At 41.7% G+C, this 20019-nt stretch overlaps 2 protein-coding genes across 3 annotated transcripts; both read right to left on the reverse strand.

Annotated features, from left to right (window-relative positions):
• Nucleotides 1-213: 213 nt before the first annotated feature.
• On the reverse strand, nt 214-10786 carry pias1b (protein inhibitor of activated STAT, 1b). Its single transcript, XM_076733701.1, has 14 exons — nt 10744-10786; nt 8130-8562; nt 7877-7961; nt 7653-7700; nt 6693-6783; nt 6460-6594; nt 6227-6332; nt 5930-6003; nt 4799-4959; nt 4108-4241; nt 3844-4021; nt 3584-3723; nt 2366-2403; nt 214-2268 (listed from the first exon to the last, which is right to left on the reverse strand). Exons 1-14 carry the CDS (start codon nt 10765-10767, stop codon nt 1927-1929), a joined length of 1989 nt encoding a protein of 662 aa, XP_076589816.1. The 5' UTR covers nt 10768-10786; the 3' UTR covers nt 214-1926.
• Nucleotides 10787-11621: 835 nt separating this feature from the next.
• Nucleotides 11622-19271, reverse strand: skor1b (SKI family transcriptional corepressor 1b). Of its 2 annotated transcripts, none has more exons than XM_076732064.1 (8): nt 19041-19151; nt 16816-18557; nt 16366-16459; nt 16165-16269; nt 15980-16039; nt 15533-15607; nt 13079-13153; nt 11622-12403 (listed from the first exon to the last, which is right to left on the reverse strand). In XM_076732064.1, the coding sequence occupies exons 2-8, from the start codon at nt 18538-18540 to the stop codon at nt 12309-12311; spliced, it is 2229 nt and encodes a 742-aa protein (XP_076588179.1). In that variant the 5' UTR covers nt 18541-18557; nt 19041-19151; the 3' UTR covers nt 11622-12308. The 2 variants fall into 2 exon arrangements, with proteins under 2 accessions (XP_076588179.1, XP_076588178.1); XM_076732063.1 differs by having other exon boundaries at nt 11630-12406; nt 19041-19271.
• Nucleotides 19272-20019: the final 748 nt, after the last annotated feature.

Here is a 20019-nt window from a genome sequence, read left to right on the forward strand (position 1 = left end):
CCAAGTTTTTTGGAATCAGGGTTGTATCTGCAAAAAGCTAATCTTGGCAAATATATCAGCCTCTATAATACACACAGGCTGTATGTATAAAAATGTTTGAAACGAGTGATTAAACTTAGACTTCTTGCCAAACAACAAACTGAATTCAGAGACATCCTGTAACAGAACACATGCAAGTGAATCAGGACTGTGCTTCGAGCAACTACGAGTATGCACTTTCTTATATCTGTTTAATTCTTACAAATATCAAACAGCACAGTAGACCTTGTAGCGGTTCAAAATGATCAAAGCCTCTATTGAGTTATTGACATCATCTGATAGTAAAACGGACAGAGAGAACAGAAAATGTTACAATGCATGTCAAGCAACAATGACATCTTTAAATAGCATTAATTATATAATTACAAAAGAAATATCACGTACAATGACAGCAATGCATATCCACAAATCAAACGAATGCTGAAAATATATATGATAATAAATAATCCTAATTGTAAGCACAAGTCAAGAAAATAAAGGGAGGGGAGTTGTCCATAATAACTTCAATGGTTTTAAGTTCTGGGCCAAAATGCACTCTGTGATACACTCAAAGGCTAAGCTATCACAGATATCTTATAGTCTCTTGCAAATACACAGAACAAAAAAAGGCTATGCATCCCGTGGCCTCACTACGAAACAGCAGAGCACTCAAACATGAGCTTTCAGGTAATTCGCAGAGACATGCAACACTGAAAACTACTCTTGAAGTGTTTACTGCAACCGTGAAAGCTTCACTGCTCCACACAGCCTTTCTGTAAAAAAACGTGCTAAAATCAAACAAAAAGACACCATGAACGTGAAATGTTATTAGCCCACTTGTATCCACTTCATTTATCAGTTTTTCAGCCTTTCAATTAAAGAATTACTTCAAGTGGGCCAGAAACTAGCCTTGTCTTGAAAGCGGAACAGAAATGTGTCGATGACGACTGGCCACGTCACTGTAGTTTTCTGTGTGTGTAATATGTAAAATAAAACAGATAACAGGAAAAAAAATACACAACATTGCAAATCTTGTGTAGAAAGGTCCAATTGTGTCATGTGACAACAGAAGACTGTTTGCTGGACTTGTGCCATTCATTCACACACTGAAAAAGCCTGGTCTTACAATACTGACTTACTCCCAATCTATATGTATTTTAGGTACAGTCTGAACTTTACAATATTGTTCATATTTGATTTGACTGAAACAAGTGAAAAGACTGCAGTTATGACACCAGAAGGATCTAGCGTTTGCGTTCGCAATTCTAGTGGCAACAGTTCCAAGAGGCATAGGGAATGCTTCCTTAAAAAACAGCATACATCCAACATAACTTACATCATAAATAATTAATTAAAAATAATGACCACAGCATGAATGTCTTACAGAAAAATCTACAGTGATAGCAAAAATGGCCAGATCTTTCTGCTGTCAAAACATTTTTGACAGAAATGACGCCATTTAGAAAATAAAGAAAGTGTTACACATTTTCCTGTTTTGATGCGACTTGCCTTGTGTACATCTATAACAATGCCCATTTTCTTTATATTCTAAATATCATGTTCCATAAGGTGTCACCTCAGTGGGTTTTGTGCACATAACATTATACTGAAATAATGCCATTGACATGGAATATCGAAACAAAACGGTAAAAACCAGGTACAAAAGGTACAATATAATCAAAGGACCACATGAAGAGGTGTGAAAAAGTCTTCAGTATTCACAGAAAAATATCAACTGAAGTAACTCACCGGACAAGAAGCGTCCTAAGTTTATATACATATGATAAGTAAAATTGAAAATAGATTTTCCTCTCTGTACATAGCACTGTATTCTTTCATCTTCGTCTTCCTTATTTACAAAGAACTCCCATTCTCGAGGTCTCCCTTGTCTTCCAGTTCTGTGTGGGTCTAGTCAAGAGAGATAACGTCCGATATGGAGCCATAAATGGCTGCCGCCGCTGCAGCTTCCACCGAGGACCTCGACAATCCTGAGATGCTGTGGCTGTCCCTGTCTCTGTCTCGCTCTCTGTCTTTGTCGCGGTCCCGCAGACTGCTGGAAGACACCAAACTACTGGTGCTGCCACTGTTGCTGCCTCCGTTCGTGGTTGCTAGCGTGCTGCTCCCGGGGGTGCCCGGCTGCTCCCGTAGCATCTGGGAGGCGCTGTAGGGCAGGAAACGGTTGAGCAGGTCGTGGTCTTCTGAGGCGGACGCTGACGCAGCTGCTGCAGCAGCCATCACCATGTTATAACGCTAACAGCACAGAAAAGAGTGTTCATTAACACAAAAGCCAAACATAAACATGCTGATCGGCGGTGCTGCCAAAATTCAGGTGTTTCAGTAAATATACCTGATTGTCGCCTTGGAGGAAGGAGAAGAAACTTAGATCTGTAAGAAAATGAAGAAGACCCAGTCCATTTACTTCATTATGGATAATACAATATGTACCTTTACAAACTGACTGATTAAGCAGCAAACATCTGTACTCAAAGATAAGTTTGTTTGGATTTTGTCAGATCTGTCTTAATACAAAACTTGATTTGACGCAGAGGTTTTCCAACTGCGAGACTGCATGAGATTAAAGGAGCAGGCGCATGCTGATGTACTAAAAACAATGGGCAGTTAGCTATTGTAGTTTGGCCTCCTACCAACATTATCATCATCTCTGGTGTTCATTGCAAACAAACTTATATCTCCTCGAAACCTGCTTAAGAATCATCATGTTGTTAAGTCTCCCTCAGTATAAAAGTAATCCAGTGATAATTGTCATAGACCAATGGGAACACTCAAAACAGGAACAGCTAATGGCTAATTCAGCACACTTTTAAAGGTGCCAATTTTCAAAAATGTAAACACAGACAGGCCAAAAAGAGGGTTAAGTTGTAGCCCACAGCTAACTAGCTGATTTCATGGCAACCTTACAATCCTCGTTTACATCCCCCAAAGTGCTCAAATTATTGGAACTGTAGTTCCAAAACTTAGACCATGATTATCCCCCAAATCAAAGTAAGACAAGGAATAATAATAATACTACGAGTTCCAAGGTGTTTGGGCGGGGGGGCGGGCAGCTGCAAGAGATTATGGACATTATCCGCAGTCCTGTTTCCACGCTGAACCTCAGCTTTAGCCAATATGAAGCTTAAGCAGATTGAGGTAGACAAATCAAATGTTGATTGTTGTTTATTGCCGATGTTTTTGTCCCAGCAACAAGTCTGCACCGAACTATCAGGACAAAATCCTTCACCACATCTCAGCAAATAAACATTTGTCGTTTAAAGAGACTCGAATTTTGAAACACACCACACTGATTCAGCGAACTGAGACTGTTGAAGCATCATCATATTAGCTTCAGATGAACTTAAGATTGAAGATTTTGTCCCTCATTTCTTTCATGGCAATTGCACTAGAGACCTTTTACTTCACAGCTGGTATGGACAGATGGTCCATCCAGATGATCAATGTGATCAATAATGTTTTCAACATACATATGGACATGCAATTATTGTATTAAAACAGACTGAACAAAATCAAATCAAATCTAACCCAATAAGGACAGTGACAAGTCTACCTGGCAGGTCACTAGTTGTGTGATAATAGTGGCGATAGTCCTGGATAAGAGGTGGAGGGGGAGGAATGTAACTGGTCTCCACAGGGGGCATGCTGGGAGCTCTGGTCACAGGTGAGGCCTGGCTGTGTAGGTTCAGTACTCTGAGGGGAAACAATGCCACATCGCATTAGTGACAAAACAAGTAATACAACAGCACAAAGATCCCCAAAATGCATCTGTTTAGAGTGAGCTCACAGCCTGCTTGTGGTTTGGAGACTCACCCTTTGTTTGGAGGTGGAGAGACAGGTGACAGCGAGGGACAGGCCCTTTTAGGAGGCGGCTCGTCATCTAGCTCATCCTCGGAGGAGCTATCCAGTGTCAGGTCAATCACGTCGACTTTCTTGCTGTTGTCATTAGATGATCCCCGTTTCTGCTCGTGCGTTTCTGTCCGAGACGAATCTACAAAGAAACAGCTCACTCACGCTGTGCTCGCAGGTCACGACGAAGAACACTCTTTAACGATCTGAAATGTGCAAGTTACATACCGCTGTCTACACCATTGTAAGAAGCAGACACCTCCTGCACTTCTCTCTTTGACCTCATGGGGGCCCAGTTTCCATCTTCTTTGAACTGGATTTCATCACAGTCAGAACAGCTATTCAAGATTTCCATGAACAACCTGAGAAAACAGCATGAGACTTCAATACAGTTTGGCAACTTTGTAACCAGAAGTTGAAACAGCGAGATTTTAGAAACACTGTATCACTGGCGCTTTTTAAAGCTGCCCTATCAGAGCATTCAGACCAAACACCCTACTTTGGAGGGGGCTTCAGGCACAAATAAGCCAATTAAGTATGCTGCAGGAAGATCAATTTAAGGAGCAGATCCATGCATCTGAAGGTTTATGAGACACCAAAACACCAGCAGAGGGCTTTATGAAAACACACAGAAGGATTCTCTCTCAAATGTTTTTACCAGGTACGTTGGCTGATTATCCTGTTGGAAAATAATCAACCAGGAATGTGCAACGTCATATTGTGTTGACGCAAGTTAAACTTTTTTGGCAGACAACCTTGTGTAATATTACCGGAGCACTCACGTCAGCAAACATCTCGGCTTCCAGGCAAAGATTCTAACTATCTGCAGTTTCTTTTGTACCGTACATGCTAAAAACAAACCCATCACAGTGGAATGATTATACACGACCTAGCACCACATGTTGTGTGTTGTGCTCACCCGTCAATAATGAGGTGCTCATACGGCGCTTTCTTGTCACAGACTGGACACACCCAGGTGGGCTTCTTCTCATTCATTTGGATATAAAGTGTAGCATCAAAGCACTGAAGGTGAGAGCATGTGATCGCTCTGCATGGGATTGTCAGCCTCATCTTGCCCAGCTGTAAAACAAAACACAAAATGCACAAATGTCACTCATCAGTACTGCATTAAATCCTGCAAAACTTTCCACAAAATAATGTAGGACAAAGCAACTGTCTTCTAATTAAGAATACAGTATGCAGATAAGTGCTTTTTGTCTCTCTGCACTATAAAATAGAGTTCCTGATAACTTTAAGAAAATCACAATGTAATTGCAGCTGTCAATTAATTTATTGTTGACCTGCTGATAAGCTAACTGATAAGGGTGAAAATGACAAGTTTGATCACGATAAAGTATTATATTGATTCTTTAGAAAACGATTTTATATCTGCTGCTATCAGAAGTCTGACACTTTCGATTTGACTCAATTCCACGGCCAGCGATTGATATGAGATAATATCAGATGTCTTTTTATCACTATCAGTTAAGTGACAACTGGGATAACTGAGTGCAACGACTGTGACAGACTCAAATATGAGCAGTCAGTAACATGTTTTGAATGGCAACAGTCAGGAACAGGAGGGAGGAGAGTTTAAGGAGTCATTCAGACTGTTCCCAGCAGTCCAACAGGGCTGACTATGTGACACGTCCCCCACGCTCTCGCTGCCTGGTTGATCGCGACCTCCCTTCACACAAGGCAAACAATTAAGTTATTATGTTTTTTTCTGACTCTCAGTTAATCCCTGCTGTGAGATTTAACAACGGAGTTTTGTTGCCGTGGCGTCGGTTTACTTTTTCTCGGTCCTAGCGGCAGCACAGCCGTACCAGAACTTAAACGTCTGTAACTCTTTACCTGCTTCAGGAATGACAAGCTAGGAATTAAAATACAATACAGCGATATGAGCATGTAAAAAACTATTTACCGACTCGATGATATTAGATCACTGATCATTGAACCAATACATCAATCCAGATCAATGCTGATTGACATAACTAACTACAATAACACAGGCCTTTTCTTAAATCAAGTAGAATAATGGGGTATTTACAGGACACAGGAGAGAGACTCGTAGACTGGTGGTGGCGATCTCACTCTCTGGATCAGCTGTTAATTTCTCCTTGACTGTGAGAAAGAAAAAGCAACACACAAAGAATAAGCACAACAATTACAACTGTGAAGTTCAAGTGTAAGGTGTGTCGATCTGTTTAACAAGACCACAGACTTAAATAATCCTGGATTACTATATGAAAGACGTTAATTTGTGTGATTGTCTTCTCCATTTCGTGCTCCCTCACAGATGTTTACATGTTTCACGTTTTTACTACAAAATCTGGTAGCAACTTACTCAGAGCTCTTGAGTGGTCAGGGTTTCTAATTCCTTTGGCCCGTAGTCTTTGCAACAGCACTGCAGACGACTGCTGTCTTACCAAATAAACAGCCATGGAAAAACTCTGCCAAAGCAAGGATTAAAACAATGAGCGCAACAAGTCAGAGCAAGGTGACTAATGCTCTTTTTACAGCATCGGTATGAATGGGCTATGATACTTGATTCACACAGCTTTGCCTGGATCTTCTTACCCTCCCAATTTCTGAAGTCCATGACACCACAATTGCATTAGGGACTGTGGTGGACAGGCGGACAAGAGAGGTTATGTTGATGGGGCGACTGGGCCTTTTTGGTTCGACTCCGTTTTTGGTTGGAGGAAGATATCCCTGCAGATGACACATCAAACAACAGTGTCTCAGTAACTGTTGGTACAACACACAGAAAATATGACAGAATGGACGGACTGTAAACTCTCTGGACTCACTGGGAGATTACAGGGTTTGCTGTTGACCTTCACACACAGATTAGGGGGGAAATGATCCTCCTGGGGACAACTTGTCTCTGATAAACAAAATCTGAAAATGAAGAAAAAAGCATTGAGGGACAAATGTCAAAAGCAATTTGTTTCTGTTAAGTTGCCACTTTCACAAAAAGGTTGGCTTGCTTGCTTATTTTACCATGTCAGTTGTGTCAAGTACAGCCATCTCCATCTATGATATAGGAGAGCACTTCTTAAAGGATGGCATTCATCCATACAGTGAATATTTTATTAGACAATTAAGGAAAAACAGTTTTTATGTATACTTTCTAAGGTACAACAACGGCAACAAAGTGTGCCTTTTTGGCTGCCTTATCTTGGGTTTTACAAGAGGTACAGGATGCACTTCTTCATCTACATCTGCAAAAATATTTCCAAACATATTGGTGAAACTGGTATCATTGCTTTGAATAATGTTTTGCCAATGCTGCACTTTGCCTGTATTTTCCAGTAAAATATCCACATTTCCATTTCAAGTTCATTGTGAATAACAGCATCCAAGAGACAAGTGTCCCCTGCTGCATCCTTCATTCCATTCCATTCAATTCAGAACCTGTTCATGTGCTAATTCACCTCAAGTCCTATCTTGGTCATTTATCATCCTTTATAACTGTAAGGAAATAACTCAATTAGGTTTAAGTTAAAACTCTGGTGATTGTTTTAACTTTGTAAGTCTGAAGTCTGAAACCCAGACTAAACCAATGAAGAGGTTCTACGACATGCGGATGTTTCAGGACTTAAGAAAAAATGAAACGACAAGATCTTTACAAAAGACATGGCTATTTCTAGTTCCTTCAGAACTGAGAGGAGCTAAACACAGACCTAACAGTCACTCTTTGCAAATACACTTCTTCTTCTCAAAGAGAAGAGTTTTTTCTGCTCTGAGGAAACGTATGTCAGGCATACCTTAACTGGACTTGAACAGCAAAGTCACATTTGGTCCCAGATATGTCCCTAAAAAATGAAGAGAGGTCAGGCCAGGCTGGTCAAAGCAGTCTATGACATATGTCAACAGTGCACTGAAAAATGATTTGGTAGTTGCAGTGCTTTCACAGTATTATTTCTTCTCCCTCTCATCTCTCTTTGACTCATCTCTTTTAGTGTGTCCACTAGGGAGCTTTCACACTTACATGGAGCTGCTGATCTGTTGAACTTGCTGTGGTGTTAATGCAAAGGCATAACATGCCTCCTGGAACCGCTGACTGTTGTCTGAGGCTACGAAAAAAAGAAACCAAAAACAGTAGATGACAGTCAGAGGGGCACCTACAGAAATCACTAGGCACTAGTGTTGACTTATATGTGGTCACAATGCTCCATCAGTATGTGCGCTAGGGATAAGTGTTATCACTACACACCCAGCTAAACAGGATGGGGTGGACTTACCCAGGCTGGTTGGCTTAATGAGCTCATCCAGCACGTCATAGAATGGCAATCTCTGGAGCTTGACATCAGGGTGTACAGGGTGCAGGGCGGAGGGGAGGTGAGGCAGACTCAGCTCATGCTTTGGCCCAAGTAAGGAAACAGGCAGCAGAGGCGACGGGGAACCATGGCTGTCAAATCCCAGCTGGGCTAGGCCAGCAGGCAGACTGGAGGCAGAGTGAACACCAGGCAAAGCCAGGTCCACTGGCGAAACCATTTTGATTGGGAAGCGCCGTCTATAGAGCTCTTTGATCTTCATCTGCACTGCAGGACTGCAACCAGCCTTGATTAGGTGGAGAGCTTTGGTCAAAAGTTCGTGTTTACGGCCGTGCTTATTCCGTCCTGCATATCCCAACAACACTTGGAGCTCCGAAACTCGAAGGCTCATTACCATTTGCTGGTGAAAAATGAATAGAGGGAAAAATGTTTTATTATACTTTGGAAAACATATTTTCCTGTTCAGATGTTAAGAAATAAGTTTTCTTTTCACATATTGACTTCAGGGTTGATCGTTTAAAACATTATTATTATTAAAGCCTGCCTGCTTAATTTCTTTAAAAGTCATTAACGTCCTTCATTAGCTTACTAACTGTCCACACCCATAACATTTTCATTTCTGAGCTAGGCTCGGAGCAGGAAAATTAACATAATTTCTTTGGCCTTTGTTCTATTTAACAAACACAGCCACTCTTGGATGACTTTGGGAGAGCTAGTCTTTTGGCTGGAAGCAGACACCACACATTTCTATCTACATTTTCAAAGCTTCAGTCCATGAAGGATCCCCACGTGCTGCAAGTGGTAATACAGGGTGTGGACACAAAACCCATGCGCGCATCTGTACAAAATAATAGAATACAATATACTGAAGCCATTTTCTTGATAAAATCCAATGAGATTTAGGTTTTTTTTTCTCAGCAAAATAACAACCATTATACAATGTAATGCAGTCAAATACAACAACACTGCAATACCTACTACATTAGCACTGGCTCAAATCTGCTGAGAATAGCGAATAGAGCTGAGCAAGTAACTGAAATATTACCAGAACTGCAATATGATCAACTAAGAGCAATAGCCAAATCACAGAAGCTGATAAAAATAAAATGTGTGACACAAGAGTGTTATAATGAAGCATTGTAGTACAGTGGAGATACCCTGGCCAATTAATCTTGCCCTCGAGATGTAAGAAAACATTTTTGTTTGGTACAGACCCCAACAAACCTCATATCATTATGATTTCAATAGTTTTGTCAGTGAAAATGAAAATTGTGATGCAAAAAATATCATCATCAATCATACGTCAATTCCAACATTTGTCAAAAGCATCACAATATCTCACAACTCTACAAAGGAAGTGTTGCTACTACAACTGCATTATGTCATAATATACTATACAGATAATCATGTCCTTATGTTCACCATATGTACAGTAATCGCTTGTGAATAACTGTTTAAAGGGGCTATGTGGCATCACACGCAAATGAAACACTCATTTTGGGCATTATAAAGACAATCTGCATTATGAAGGCATATGAAAATGTACCTGGCAACCCACTTTGAATTTCAATCAAGGTCACCTGTGTGTTTACTGACAACTGGCACTATGTGGAGCAGCAAAAGGTAAACCTTAAATTTACTGTCCTGACAGTCCTGATGACGCTTGAAATCTGGCCTGAATAATAAAATGCAGCGGCTCATATCGCCGGATATAAGTGGTACATTGAGCTAACCTGTGGTGAGTATGTGTTAAATTCCATTTTATACTGTGCAACACTCAAATGTGTCCACTGTCGAGAAATAATACGGCTCATATGATTAGGCAAAGCAGGTGGGCAAACAGGGCAGAGATTGGTTTATGGAGGAGCCAGGTAAACGAAAACGTTTCACAGTAAATTCTACCAACTAAAAAGTAGTTATCAACATTAACAGAGTGGAAGGACACAGCGTAGATTTAGCATAAGCTAGCTAACAGCGCCTGTACTGTGCTGTAGTCTGACTGAAAGAAAAGTTCATGTTGCAGTAACTATACTTTTTCATGTGTTTGAACAATAATCGGCCAGATGAGTTACATAAGAGTTAACCACACTGTGAATATTGACTATATTTCGTTGACTACCGTCTCACCTACTCAGAAATAACGCTAATGGAAGCTAAACTGCACTTTCCTTCCAGGGAATAGACAGAGCCCATTTTTAAACATACATTTCTGTCTGCCCGGCGAGCTGCTGATAATGTCAGGTTTCTATCGCTATAGTACTGTAGGGCTCAAAACCTTGACATGAATGTCGTTTTCATCTTTTATAGAAAGCATTGTCTGGCCTTCTTTATCTGCAGGTGAGCAGCACAGCAGAGGCACCCTAACGGAACGTCGGCAACAATAACAAAGCTAATGCTACCGAGCTAGCCAACCAGCTAACAGTTTGTCTGGTCTCCGCTGCTCTCCTTTTTTATGTTAAATACCTTGATAGCAAATCTCCTGGGGTCTCTACTGTCAAGTAACAAGGGTGCTATGATTTGAAATTCAAATCTCACTGTGTGAAACGTCTATTTGTCAAGCTAATGTAGGGGCTCGCTTTACCTTCAGTTCCGCACTCTCCGCCATCTTGTTACATTAGGTGCGCAGGCGCATCAGCCATCCTCAGGGGACAGTCAATTCAAAATTGTCTGACGCTACTTCACTGATGACAGCGGGGGGCGCTGTCGCAACACAGAAGATTTCGTCAAGAGTATGTTACAAGGCGACGTAGTCAGGCTACCACTTAAATTTGTTTAAGGGATTTTGTTCTGCTGCTTGTTCTGCTTTTAAAAATGAAACGAACAAGTTACGAAGGTTCCAGATGTAGTGTTTCTTCCTGTTTGTTTATATTTTCCTCGGGCTGCAATAATTAATTGATTGATTTGTTAGTTGACAGAAAATTAATGAGCAATTATTTTGCTAATCAATTAATCGTTTGTCATTGTTTTACCAAGCACAAATGGCAAACAGCTGCTGTTTCTTTAAATTTGAGGATCTGATCATGTTGTTTTATGTCACTGGATGTTAAAAATATAGGGAATTTGAGTTGTGGACTTTTGGTCGGATAAAACGTAAAATTTGAAGATGTCACTTTGCGCTCTGGGAACTTGTGTTGAATTATATCCCACCATTTCTGACAGTAGGCTAATCAAATACATTTTAGACAGAGAAAATAATCATGAGTTGCATTTTTCACATAGTGCAGCCCATGAAAGTTAAATTAAGGTGTTATCTCGTCGATATATTCTTCTTTTTGGGTCTAATCCGAAGAGCAAAATGGCCCCAGTACTTAAACACACAACGGTGAAAGTTGCACTCACATAAATTAAAAGGCGCAGCAAATTGTTTGCTTCTCCTATAAATGTGTAAAATCAAGAGCTCTGTGAAAATAATTCATAAGAAGGAAATTATGCTGACAACACTGAGGGCAACAGTCCACATTTCTTTTAATAAAATGATTTATTCATTAGCGATGGAAACAAATATTACATGAACAAATAGGCTACTCTTAATAGAATATGTCGCTACTTACAAGGTCGCGGGTGTACTAATTTAGCCTACTAACTTCTGTGTTTTTTTAAGTCTTCAAAAAAGGAATAGGCATGGTTTGACCGCTACAAATAATTATATTGTAGGCCTATTTCGATGCACAAGCTGTTTATGTTAATTCCCATCACTCGTTTAAAGTGCAAAACATCCAAAATAAGCTATTGGCTTGCACAGACAAACCCAGCAAAAGTAGTAGGCTAATTCACAATACTGAGAGGATAAAGAGCAATGAATTGGCGAGTCAGTGCTGCCATTATTGAGAACAAAAAAAGAAAAGAAAAAACGAAATAACAACCTATAACTATTACAAGATACATACGCTGTCATTGCACTTTGCCACAAATAATAAATATCATCAATGGTATCATTTTAGTAAAACAAATTTCACCGTATGCAGGATGGTTACGTAAATGGTGAGGGTGGGGGGGGATACACATTTTAAAATATTACAAGTAATTACAAGTTTAGTCTTCTTTCATCTGGGTTTCAACAGCGTCCCAGGAGCTTTTCCGTGGTTTGACAGAAGCTGTAGATGCGTCCATTGTTTCTCTGTCCTAGAAATGTGCTGTGATTATGGTTCAGGGTGGCAGCAGAGGGGATTTGAAGGAGCAGGATCCGGTGCAGTGGCGAGGGGTCAACATCTTACACGAGAAATGGTGTAAAGCGTCGTGAGCTTCTATGAAGAAGGAGGTAAATCAATCAAGAGTGCACCTGAGTGCAAACAGGGCTTTTTGAAAGTGATATGGCGTACAAATATAATATTCTACACAGTACAACACACGATAGACTGATGTACATCAGACATGTTTGAGATCAACGGATGAAGGCCATGCTCAAAAAAATGTGACACAAATTTGGATTTACGTTGTATCGTCTATCGTCTGGATGTATGACAGCTAATTGTCTGTTTATGAGCATCTCGGTGCAGAAATATTATTTTCACATCATCTTAGCTGCTGTTTCACACTTAACAACAGTGACTTCTGCAGAAAACTGGAAATCAAACAGCTGAAAGATATTTGTAATTTCCACTCTGTTACAGGCCCATGGCTGCGTTTAATTAATATGTGAAAAATAATAAATTGATCACCAGTAAATGGTGGGAAAATCAGATCCAATTTGAAGCGATTCCCAAATAAGTACAAGTGCTTCACGTGAATTTAACAGGTTATATTATAGCCGACAGACAACCCCAGACAAATCCTCGATACCCTGTGTGCACAGACCATTTTGAGCATCATCCATCACGTCGGGAAATGAAGCGACAGTAAATGTGTAAATCCGCGGCGGAAAGTGAGGGCATGCCGCAGCGCTGCTGTATCCGCTCCCTCTGCTTTATTAGTCTCACCTCTGACGATGTGGAGCTGCTGAACCATCTCCTCCCTATAGGAAAGTTCCCTTTTCATCTGATCCTGAAAATTATCTGAGGAACAAATGGCAGGCAAAGATTTGAGTCAGTCATGCAGTAAGTTGAGCCTCTGTTTAAAAAAGAAAGAAAGAAAGAAGCAGTTTCTATTAAAACTTCATTTCACGGTCAAAAAAGCATTAATTTAGCCCGTTTCATCCCACAAAAGACAGAAAATACTTTGTGATTTACATAAGATGGTTGTTCTGATATTTGGCATGAATATTCATTTGAAGGTACAACATAAACAAAAAGTGAGGTTAAGATGAAATTGTTCCCTCTCAATCAGTGCTTTTGGGGGTTGATAACACATATGCGTTAAACTCGTCAGGTCATAAATTCGGCGGCCTCTAGAGGGCGCTGTTCTCAAGATAAAGCGACAAACCAGGTGCCGGCTGGGACACCGACTCCGAGGTTCTTTAGTCCAGCAAAAGCTGTCATACTGCCGTGAGGTTACACTTAAATTCATGTTTTATAGCGCAGATTAGGAATTACTTTTTTTTTTTTTTTAAATTCTGTGTAAATTATCTATACCGATTAATTAGTGTGAATGAAAAGATAGTTTTCAAACGTAGCCTGATTCCTTTTTATTGAAATTAAACCACCTGAGAAAAATATACTTGCCATGACTTGTACTTTTTTTATTATTTGTTTTTCCCAATCCCCAGGCTTTCCATGGTATTTTAATTGTGTCTTGTTTGCAGGCAGAGATTGGTCTTGATCCATTAACAGCCCACCTTATTGGTAATTAACAGTGTATCAACAAGAATAAAACTGTAGAATAAATGAAGAACGAAGGCATTTGCACCAAGTGTCCAATGCTATGGAAAAACCAGCTGTGCTCTCTCCTCATGCTTTGTGTTCAGCAAACTCCCAACAGCTGGATCCAAATACCACCAATGAATGTGTAAAGACAAACCTGTATTTGTAGATTCAAGTTAAGTCCATCACACAGCTTAAGGTAAGATTTAAGAAAGAGGAATCACTGGGAATCAGATTTGTTAGAGAGTGATGGGACGATAGTACCCAGAACCCCAAAATAATGAGTGAAATGTTGAATCATTTTCTGCTAATGTGCATTTCTAGAGAACCCAATGATGTGCACACTTTACACTGATTTTATAGTTAGGAATTGATTTCTAAGCCATCTTTCTTGACATATGTGGCTCAAAATAAATATAAATTTAAGCTATTTTAGCTGGTAAAATGTATCTGTAAAATCAGTATCCATAGTCTATTATCCACCCACAGTAGTGGAAGGACATGAAGTTTATTTACACCCTAAACTGATCGAGACCATATGGTCTAGCAATGTAACCATTTTGATACAGACTTCTTAATTACCTTTCTATTTCATGACAGAGTCTCTCATTTTTCCCTTTCTGGAGATCTTTTTCACAATTAAATGAAAGTTTTAATCTTTGGAATATAAATCAGATTTATTTTTTTTCTTTTTTCATTCACTGTGTATTGCTGTTGAAGAGTCCTACGCAGGGCAGACATTCTCCATTTTAATATGAGATTCTCAAATAGCTCTCCAACAAAACAGAGTGTGAAAAGGTGGGTCAGACATTTTTTAAGTCTTTTGGAGAGAACGTGGAGGGTGTTTATGGGAGTTATTGTCAGCTGAAAATACTGCAGCGGTGAGAATGTGACTGATGTTTTGTCCTGCAATTCACCTGAGATTCACATGAGCCAGTTGCTTCTTCTAGTCATGGATACAGCTGTGTGATCTTTACAGCACCAGTCTGGAGTTTATAGCTAAGGTCACATACACATTCTGTGTATAAAAACAGATATTCTGAATGTGTTCACAGCAGACGGACATTTCTGCAATATTTTTCATTGCGTTGCGTTGCTTCTATGACATCTAAATTTAGTAAAACTAACATTCTCCTCAGCTGTTACATTGAGTATTAAACACTGACATTTCTTCACTTTAACCATTTTATATTTCTGTATGTCCATATGTATTTAAAACATGTTGTACACTAAATTGAGCTCCAACATATCTGCAATTCCACTTCCTTTGCTGCAGAGATCTATTTTCTGAGGACCCATGGATGTTTTTGGACAGAAGGTTAAAATCATAACCCTCTCACGTCGGTGTTAAAAGAGGTTTTGAAAGCACCTCTTCCCAGGGGAGCGTGTCCCTGAACCACTTCGCATTTTTTGGAGGAAAGGTGCCCTTTAACAGATTTTTTACTCTGCAGAGAGAGGACATGCATGCTGCTGGTGAGGTGGATGTGGTCATGGCATGGCCAGGGGTCATGTTTTGGCCCGACTCACAAACACGAACACTTAACATGCACCAGAAAGACTTCTGAGTCTCTGTCTTTGAATTCACTGATAAAAGCTGAAACAGTGGAAAAAGCACTGCTTCAGAATTTAGCTTACCTTTCAAGTTCTGAAATTCACGTTCCAGCTTTTTCCTCAGCTCAACTTGCTCTAACAGCTGCTTCTGTAGTTCCTCTAAAAAGCAGACAGAAATAGGTGATTTTTGAGGAGGAGAGGCAGAGGCTTTTGTAGCAGCTTCCATCTAGGACACTTTTCTATTTTAATGACAGTGATGAGGACATCTTCATAATTTACACTGACAATTCAGAGCAGGTCTTCCTGGGCCTGTGGTTAAAAAAAAACAAAAACTCCTTTCTCTCATGTTTTTTTGGGACAAATCCCAAAGAATCTGCCTCAAAGCAAAAACAGAAATATAAAAATAGTTGAGGGCATTGTCTCATTTACAAAATAAATGTTCTTTATTAATAACAATAATATTAATATTAATTATAATAATGATGTCTGTGTTTTTGAGGAGCCTCGTCATCTGTTTGGCCACTGTCTTACCTTTTGCCAGACTTTCCATGTTTCTCTGAGCTGGCAGAGCTCTGCCTGGCGCGTCCTCGCCTGAATGCACAGAAAATAAATGATATTCCTCTATATGCATGCATATCTATATATCTTCAAAAATAAGTAGAGCCGCATGTCTTAAACCTTATATCGCTGAAGGAATCCTGACCTCGGTGACTTACCCTCGTCCGGCTCCCGCTGGATCTCCTCACTGCTTTGTTCATTAAAAGCTTTCGTTTCGATCTCCTCCACTGTGGAAGACGGCTCTTCTTTACTTGAACTCTCATCTTAAGAGAAAATAAATCGATGTGATTTCTCCCCTTTTCTTTTTCTTTTCTCTTTTCACAGCTACATGTTTTAACAAAAGCAGAAAAAAGTCTAACCATTCGTTGTAAGTACTCCAGTCTGGTAATTGGCAGGTCTGAACTGATACGGACTGCTCCTTTGTTGCAGCTCAGCCCTCTCCGGTGTGTACACCTAAAGAAGAAAGAATCACCACTTCTTTGAGCTCTTTAAATTACAGGAGAATAATTAGAATGAATTAAAAATAAAGTGTAAAATTAAGAACCGAAAATATACTGTAAGTTGAAGTGGATATATTTTTATTTAAAGGCGATTATGGTGTTTTTTTTTTCTAAATGTGGTCATGCTGTCTGTTGCTGCTGTTACACTGTTTTAACAAAAAAAAGAGGCAAATTTCCCCACAAGAGCACAGAGATTTATCTGTTTAAAAACACACACAAGCCAAGGAAAAGAAACCCATCTGCGGAAAGCTCCAGAGAAATATTACAGCTTGAATCATCGCCAGTGTTTCTCAGTTAGAAGTCACTCACTTCAGTAAAAGACGCGGCTATGTGGGTCTCTGATAACTGCTTGCTCTGCAGTTCTCTGTCAGAGCACTGGCCCACGTGTTGGCTCATTTTCTGGGAATCCACCAGGCTGCTCTCCTGCATGGCTTTGGAGTCTGAGTCGTTCGGTGAAACACTGTGAGCCAAGCCGGGAGGAGTTCGAGGACACACCGAGGGCAGAGGCCGGGAGTCCTGCTCCTCCTCTGGCGTTTTATTCGTCTCCACGTCCACGTCCGGCTCGCCCTCGCTGTCCACGCAGGGGGACATGGAGCGGTAGCTTGAGCTCTCACTTAAAAAATCGGGAGACAGATAGCCGGTGCGACACCCGTTGTAAGCGCCTCTGTTGCCGTACAGCTTGGCGATACAGTCGGCGTCTTTAATAACGGGTCTGAAGGCGGAGACGTAGCTGATTTTCCGGGGCGCAAGGGTCATCCCCTCCAGCGGCCTCGCCTCGTCCCCTGACTTGTCGTCGTCGTTACGCGTGGACTGCGTGCTGGAGCACCTGTCGTTTTCAACTATGCTGTCTTTTGACGTGTTGGTGCTCCGGTCGCTGTGCTCAGATATGTCCACGTCGGTCTGCCTCGGAGGACACAGCAGCTCTGTTGGGGGTTTGTGCTGAGTCTGGGGGTACGGAGGCATAGGCAGCGCACCCGCCGCGGGCCAGAACATGGGGAAGGAGTGATAGGCGCTGTCCTTGGTGCCAGGCCACAGGACACCCGGGAGGCCCGCTTTGCTTTGCTCTCCCATCAAACCGTCTTCTTTCTTCTGGCACAGGCCGAAAGCCGGGAAGCCGTACGGATGGGGGAAAAGCGGCGGCGGGATCTTTTGCAGCATCCCGAAGCCTTTACTGGGCACGGGGATGACCGGGTAGCTGCGTGTGCTCGCCATGCTGACCCGGTTGTCCTCGCAGCTGAGGATCTTTGCAGGAATTTCGGGTGGTTCTCGGGGACAGTTGGGTCCTTGTGGTTTCAACGGAGAGCTGGACTCCGACCCACTGCACGGCAGCGTCCTCTTGCGACTTCCACCATTGAACATGGCCTTTACGTCTTCCCATGCGTGCAGTATATCTGTCTGGCCGTTTTTATCTGTGAGTTTGAGATGCCGCCTCCAAGAATTAAAATTAGCTGCATCTGGCTGCGTGTACTTGGACTCTGGCGTGCGATGCGAATGAAATATGAATTTGTTTGGAGAAAAATACATGTTGCAATAGGAGCACTTGATGCACTTGGCCCTGGAGCTGTTGTATCTGGCCGGGATGAAGTTGCCTCGAGACCCCCAGGCGCATTCGTGGGACACATCAAAGGCAAAATTTTCTGGAAGTTTGGGAGGCGAATGGGCCCCTAGGAACGACTTACAAAGTCTCTCGGCCTCGCGTTTAGTGATCATCCCGCAGCGCCTGGAGGAGATTGGCATCGCCCCTGCTCTCCGCAGGATCTCCAGCTGGACAGGAGTGCACTGGACGCAGGTGATCCCCAGCGCAACACGCCGGTTGTGTATCTCGTTATAGCTGTAATTCTTCAATAAGGTGTTAGATATCTGTGCCAGGCAAAGTCTCTCCTGGCCATCTATCACCAAAGAAACGATCGGTATTCCGTACAGCACTGTCTCTCCGACCTGATTGGGCTTCAGGTTCTTGGTGCCCGGGTAGGAAAGTTCTTGTTTGGAGCTTGGCGAGGAGCTGGAGTCTCGCCCCGCAGGTATGGAGTCCATCCTTGGAGGCCTGGAGGCTGCAGAGACGACGTTTGACGTTATAAGCGAGTTTTTGGTCACAGAAATAGCAGCTTCAAGTAGAGCTTAATCAGAAGCATTTAATGCAGCGTTTTAGGTCATTATTTCACAGTTGATAGTTAAACCTGCTTAACATGGAAATAGAGGGAACAGGCAATTACAGCCCCCCCTAATAAAGTTGCAACAACGCGCTTTTTATTTTTAGACCAATCCTTCAGAATAAAAGCAGACCCGCATAAATAAATGTTTTTTTCATATAATGCTGATGTGCAAAAGATATATTCCTTTCACTTAAAGCTCCACTTAAATTATTCAAGCTCTTTCTTCACTGTTAACACGCGACCTCCCGCAGCAATAAATTCTGACTAATTCCATGTTGTAATTTCAACTGACAAAACAAAAACAAATAAAACGTTGTAACGGAGTCCACGACACAAACACGGACTGTATCATCCTGTCGAAACCAGTTTCCCAAAACTCACCTTTAATGTTCGCGCAGCTCCCCTCCGTCGTGAATGAGAAAGCTGTGATCAAGTGAAAGTCGGAGGGATAAGAAGTCAGCTCAGGGCTGGAGGAGGCAAAGATGTTTGCGGTTCGGAGTGGGACGCAGTTGTCCGTGCTGCACCGCCTCCTTGCCACACACACACACACACACACACACACACACACACACTCTGTCTCTCTCTCTCTCTCTCTCTCTCTCTCTCTCTCTCTCTCTCGCTGTCGGTGTGTGCCGATGGTTTGTGTTGCTTCGGCAGCAGCAGCGTCCACATGGCAGGCAGACTGTAGTACAGCCCCCCTCTACGACACCGACAGCAATCAAGTGACGGCAAAACTTATGGCAAGGCACTCCCACTCACACAGGCAGTCTGCATTAACTATGGATTCATGACCAATGGAGACGGTTTGAGTGTTTGGATTTCAGAGCGGCCCGCGCGTCCGCACACACGCTGTCTGCAAAAGTGGTGAAATTATGAAACAAGAAAAGCAACCATTAAATATCTCGTTTAATGCAGCTTACTGGTTTAGATAAATTCTGAATTAAAAAAAGAAAACATCCACATTAACCTTTCATTAGCCAATTGTGTCGCCCATAATGCATTTAATTAATTCTTTTGCACTTTCCTGTTGAAGAAATGTTATGCATTGAGGAGGCAGCAGTGGGATTTGGCATTCTGCTAAAAAAAAAAAAAAAAACAAAACAGCAGGGACCCACCGACACATTGTTATGTGCACGGAGCCGGGGCCCGCTGATGAATACGGCGTGTAAGGCCTTCAACACGTGCTGCGTTCCCACGGATTCATCGCTTACACGCTACACATCGCCTACATGCGTTTTGACAATAACCAGCTGCTCCAAAGGTCACTCTGTGTGATCTGCGCTTAGTTTTTTTCCCCCTCACAGCTGAAAGAAAAAAAGATCACACAGAGGAACAATGCGGACAGCCTTGCGCCATAAGC

The sequence above is a fragment of the Chaetodon auriga genome, chromosome 6, assembly GCF_051107435.1.
Source record: "Chaetodon auriga isolate fChaAug3 chromosome 6, fChaAug3.hap1, whole genome shotgun sequence".
Lineage (NCBI taxonomy): Eukaryota > Metazoa > Chordata > Actinopteri > Chaetodontiformes > Chaetodontidae > Chaetodon > Chaetodon auriga.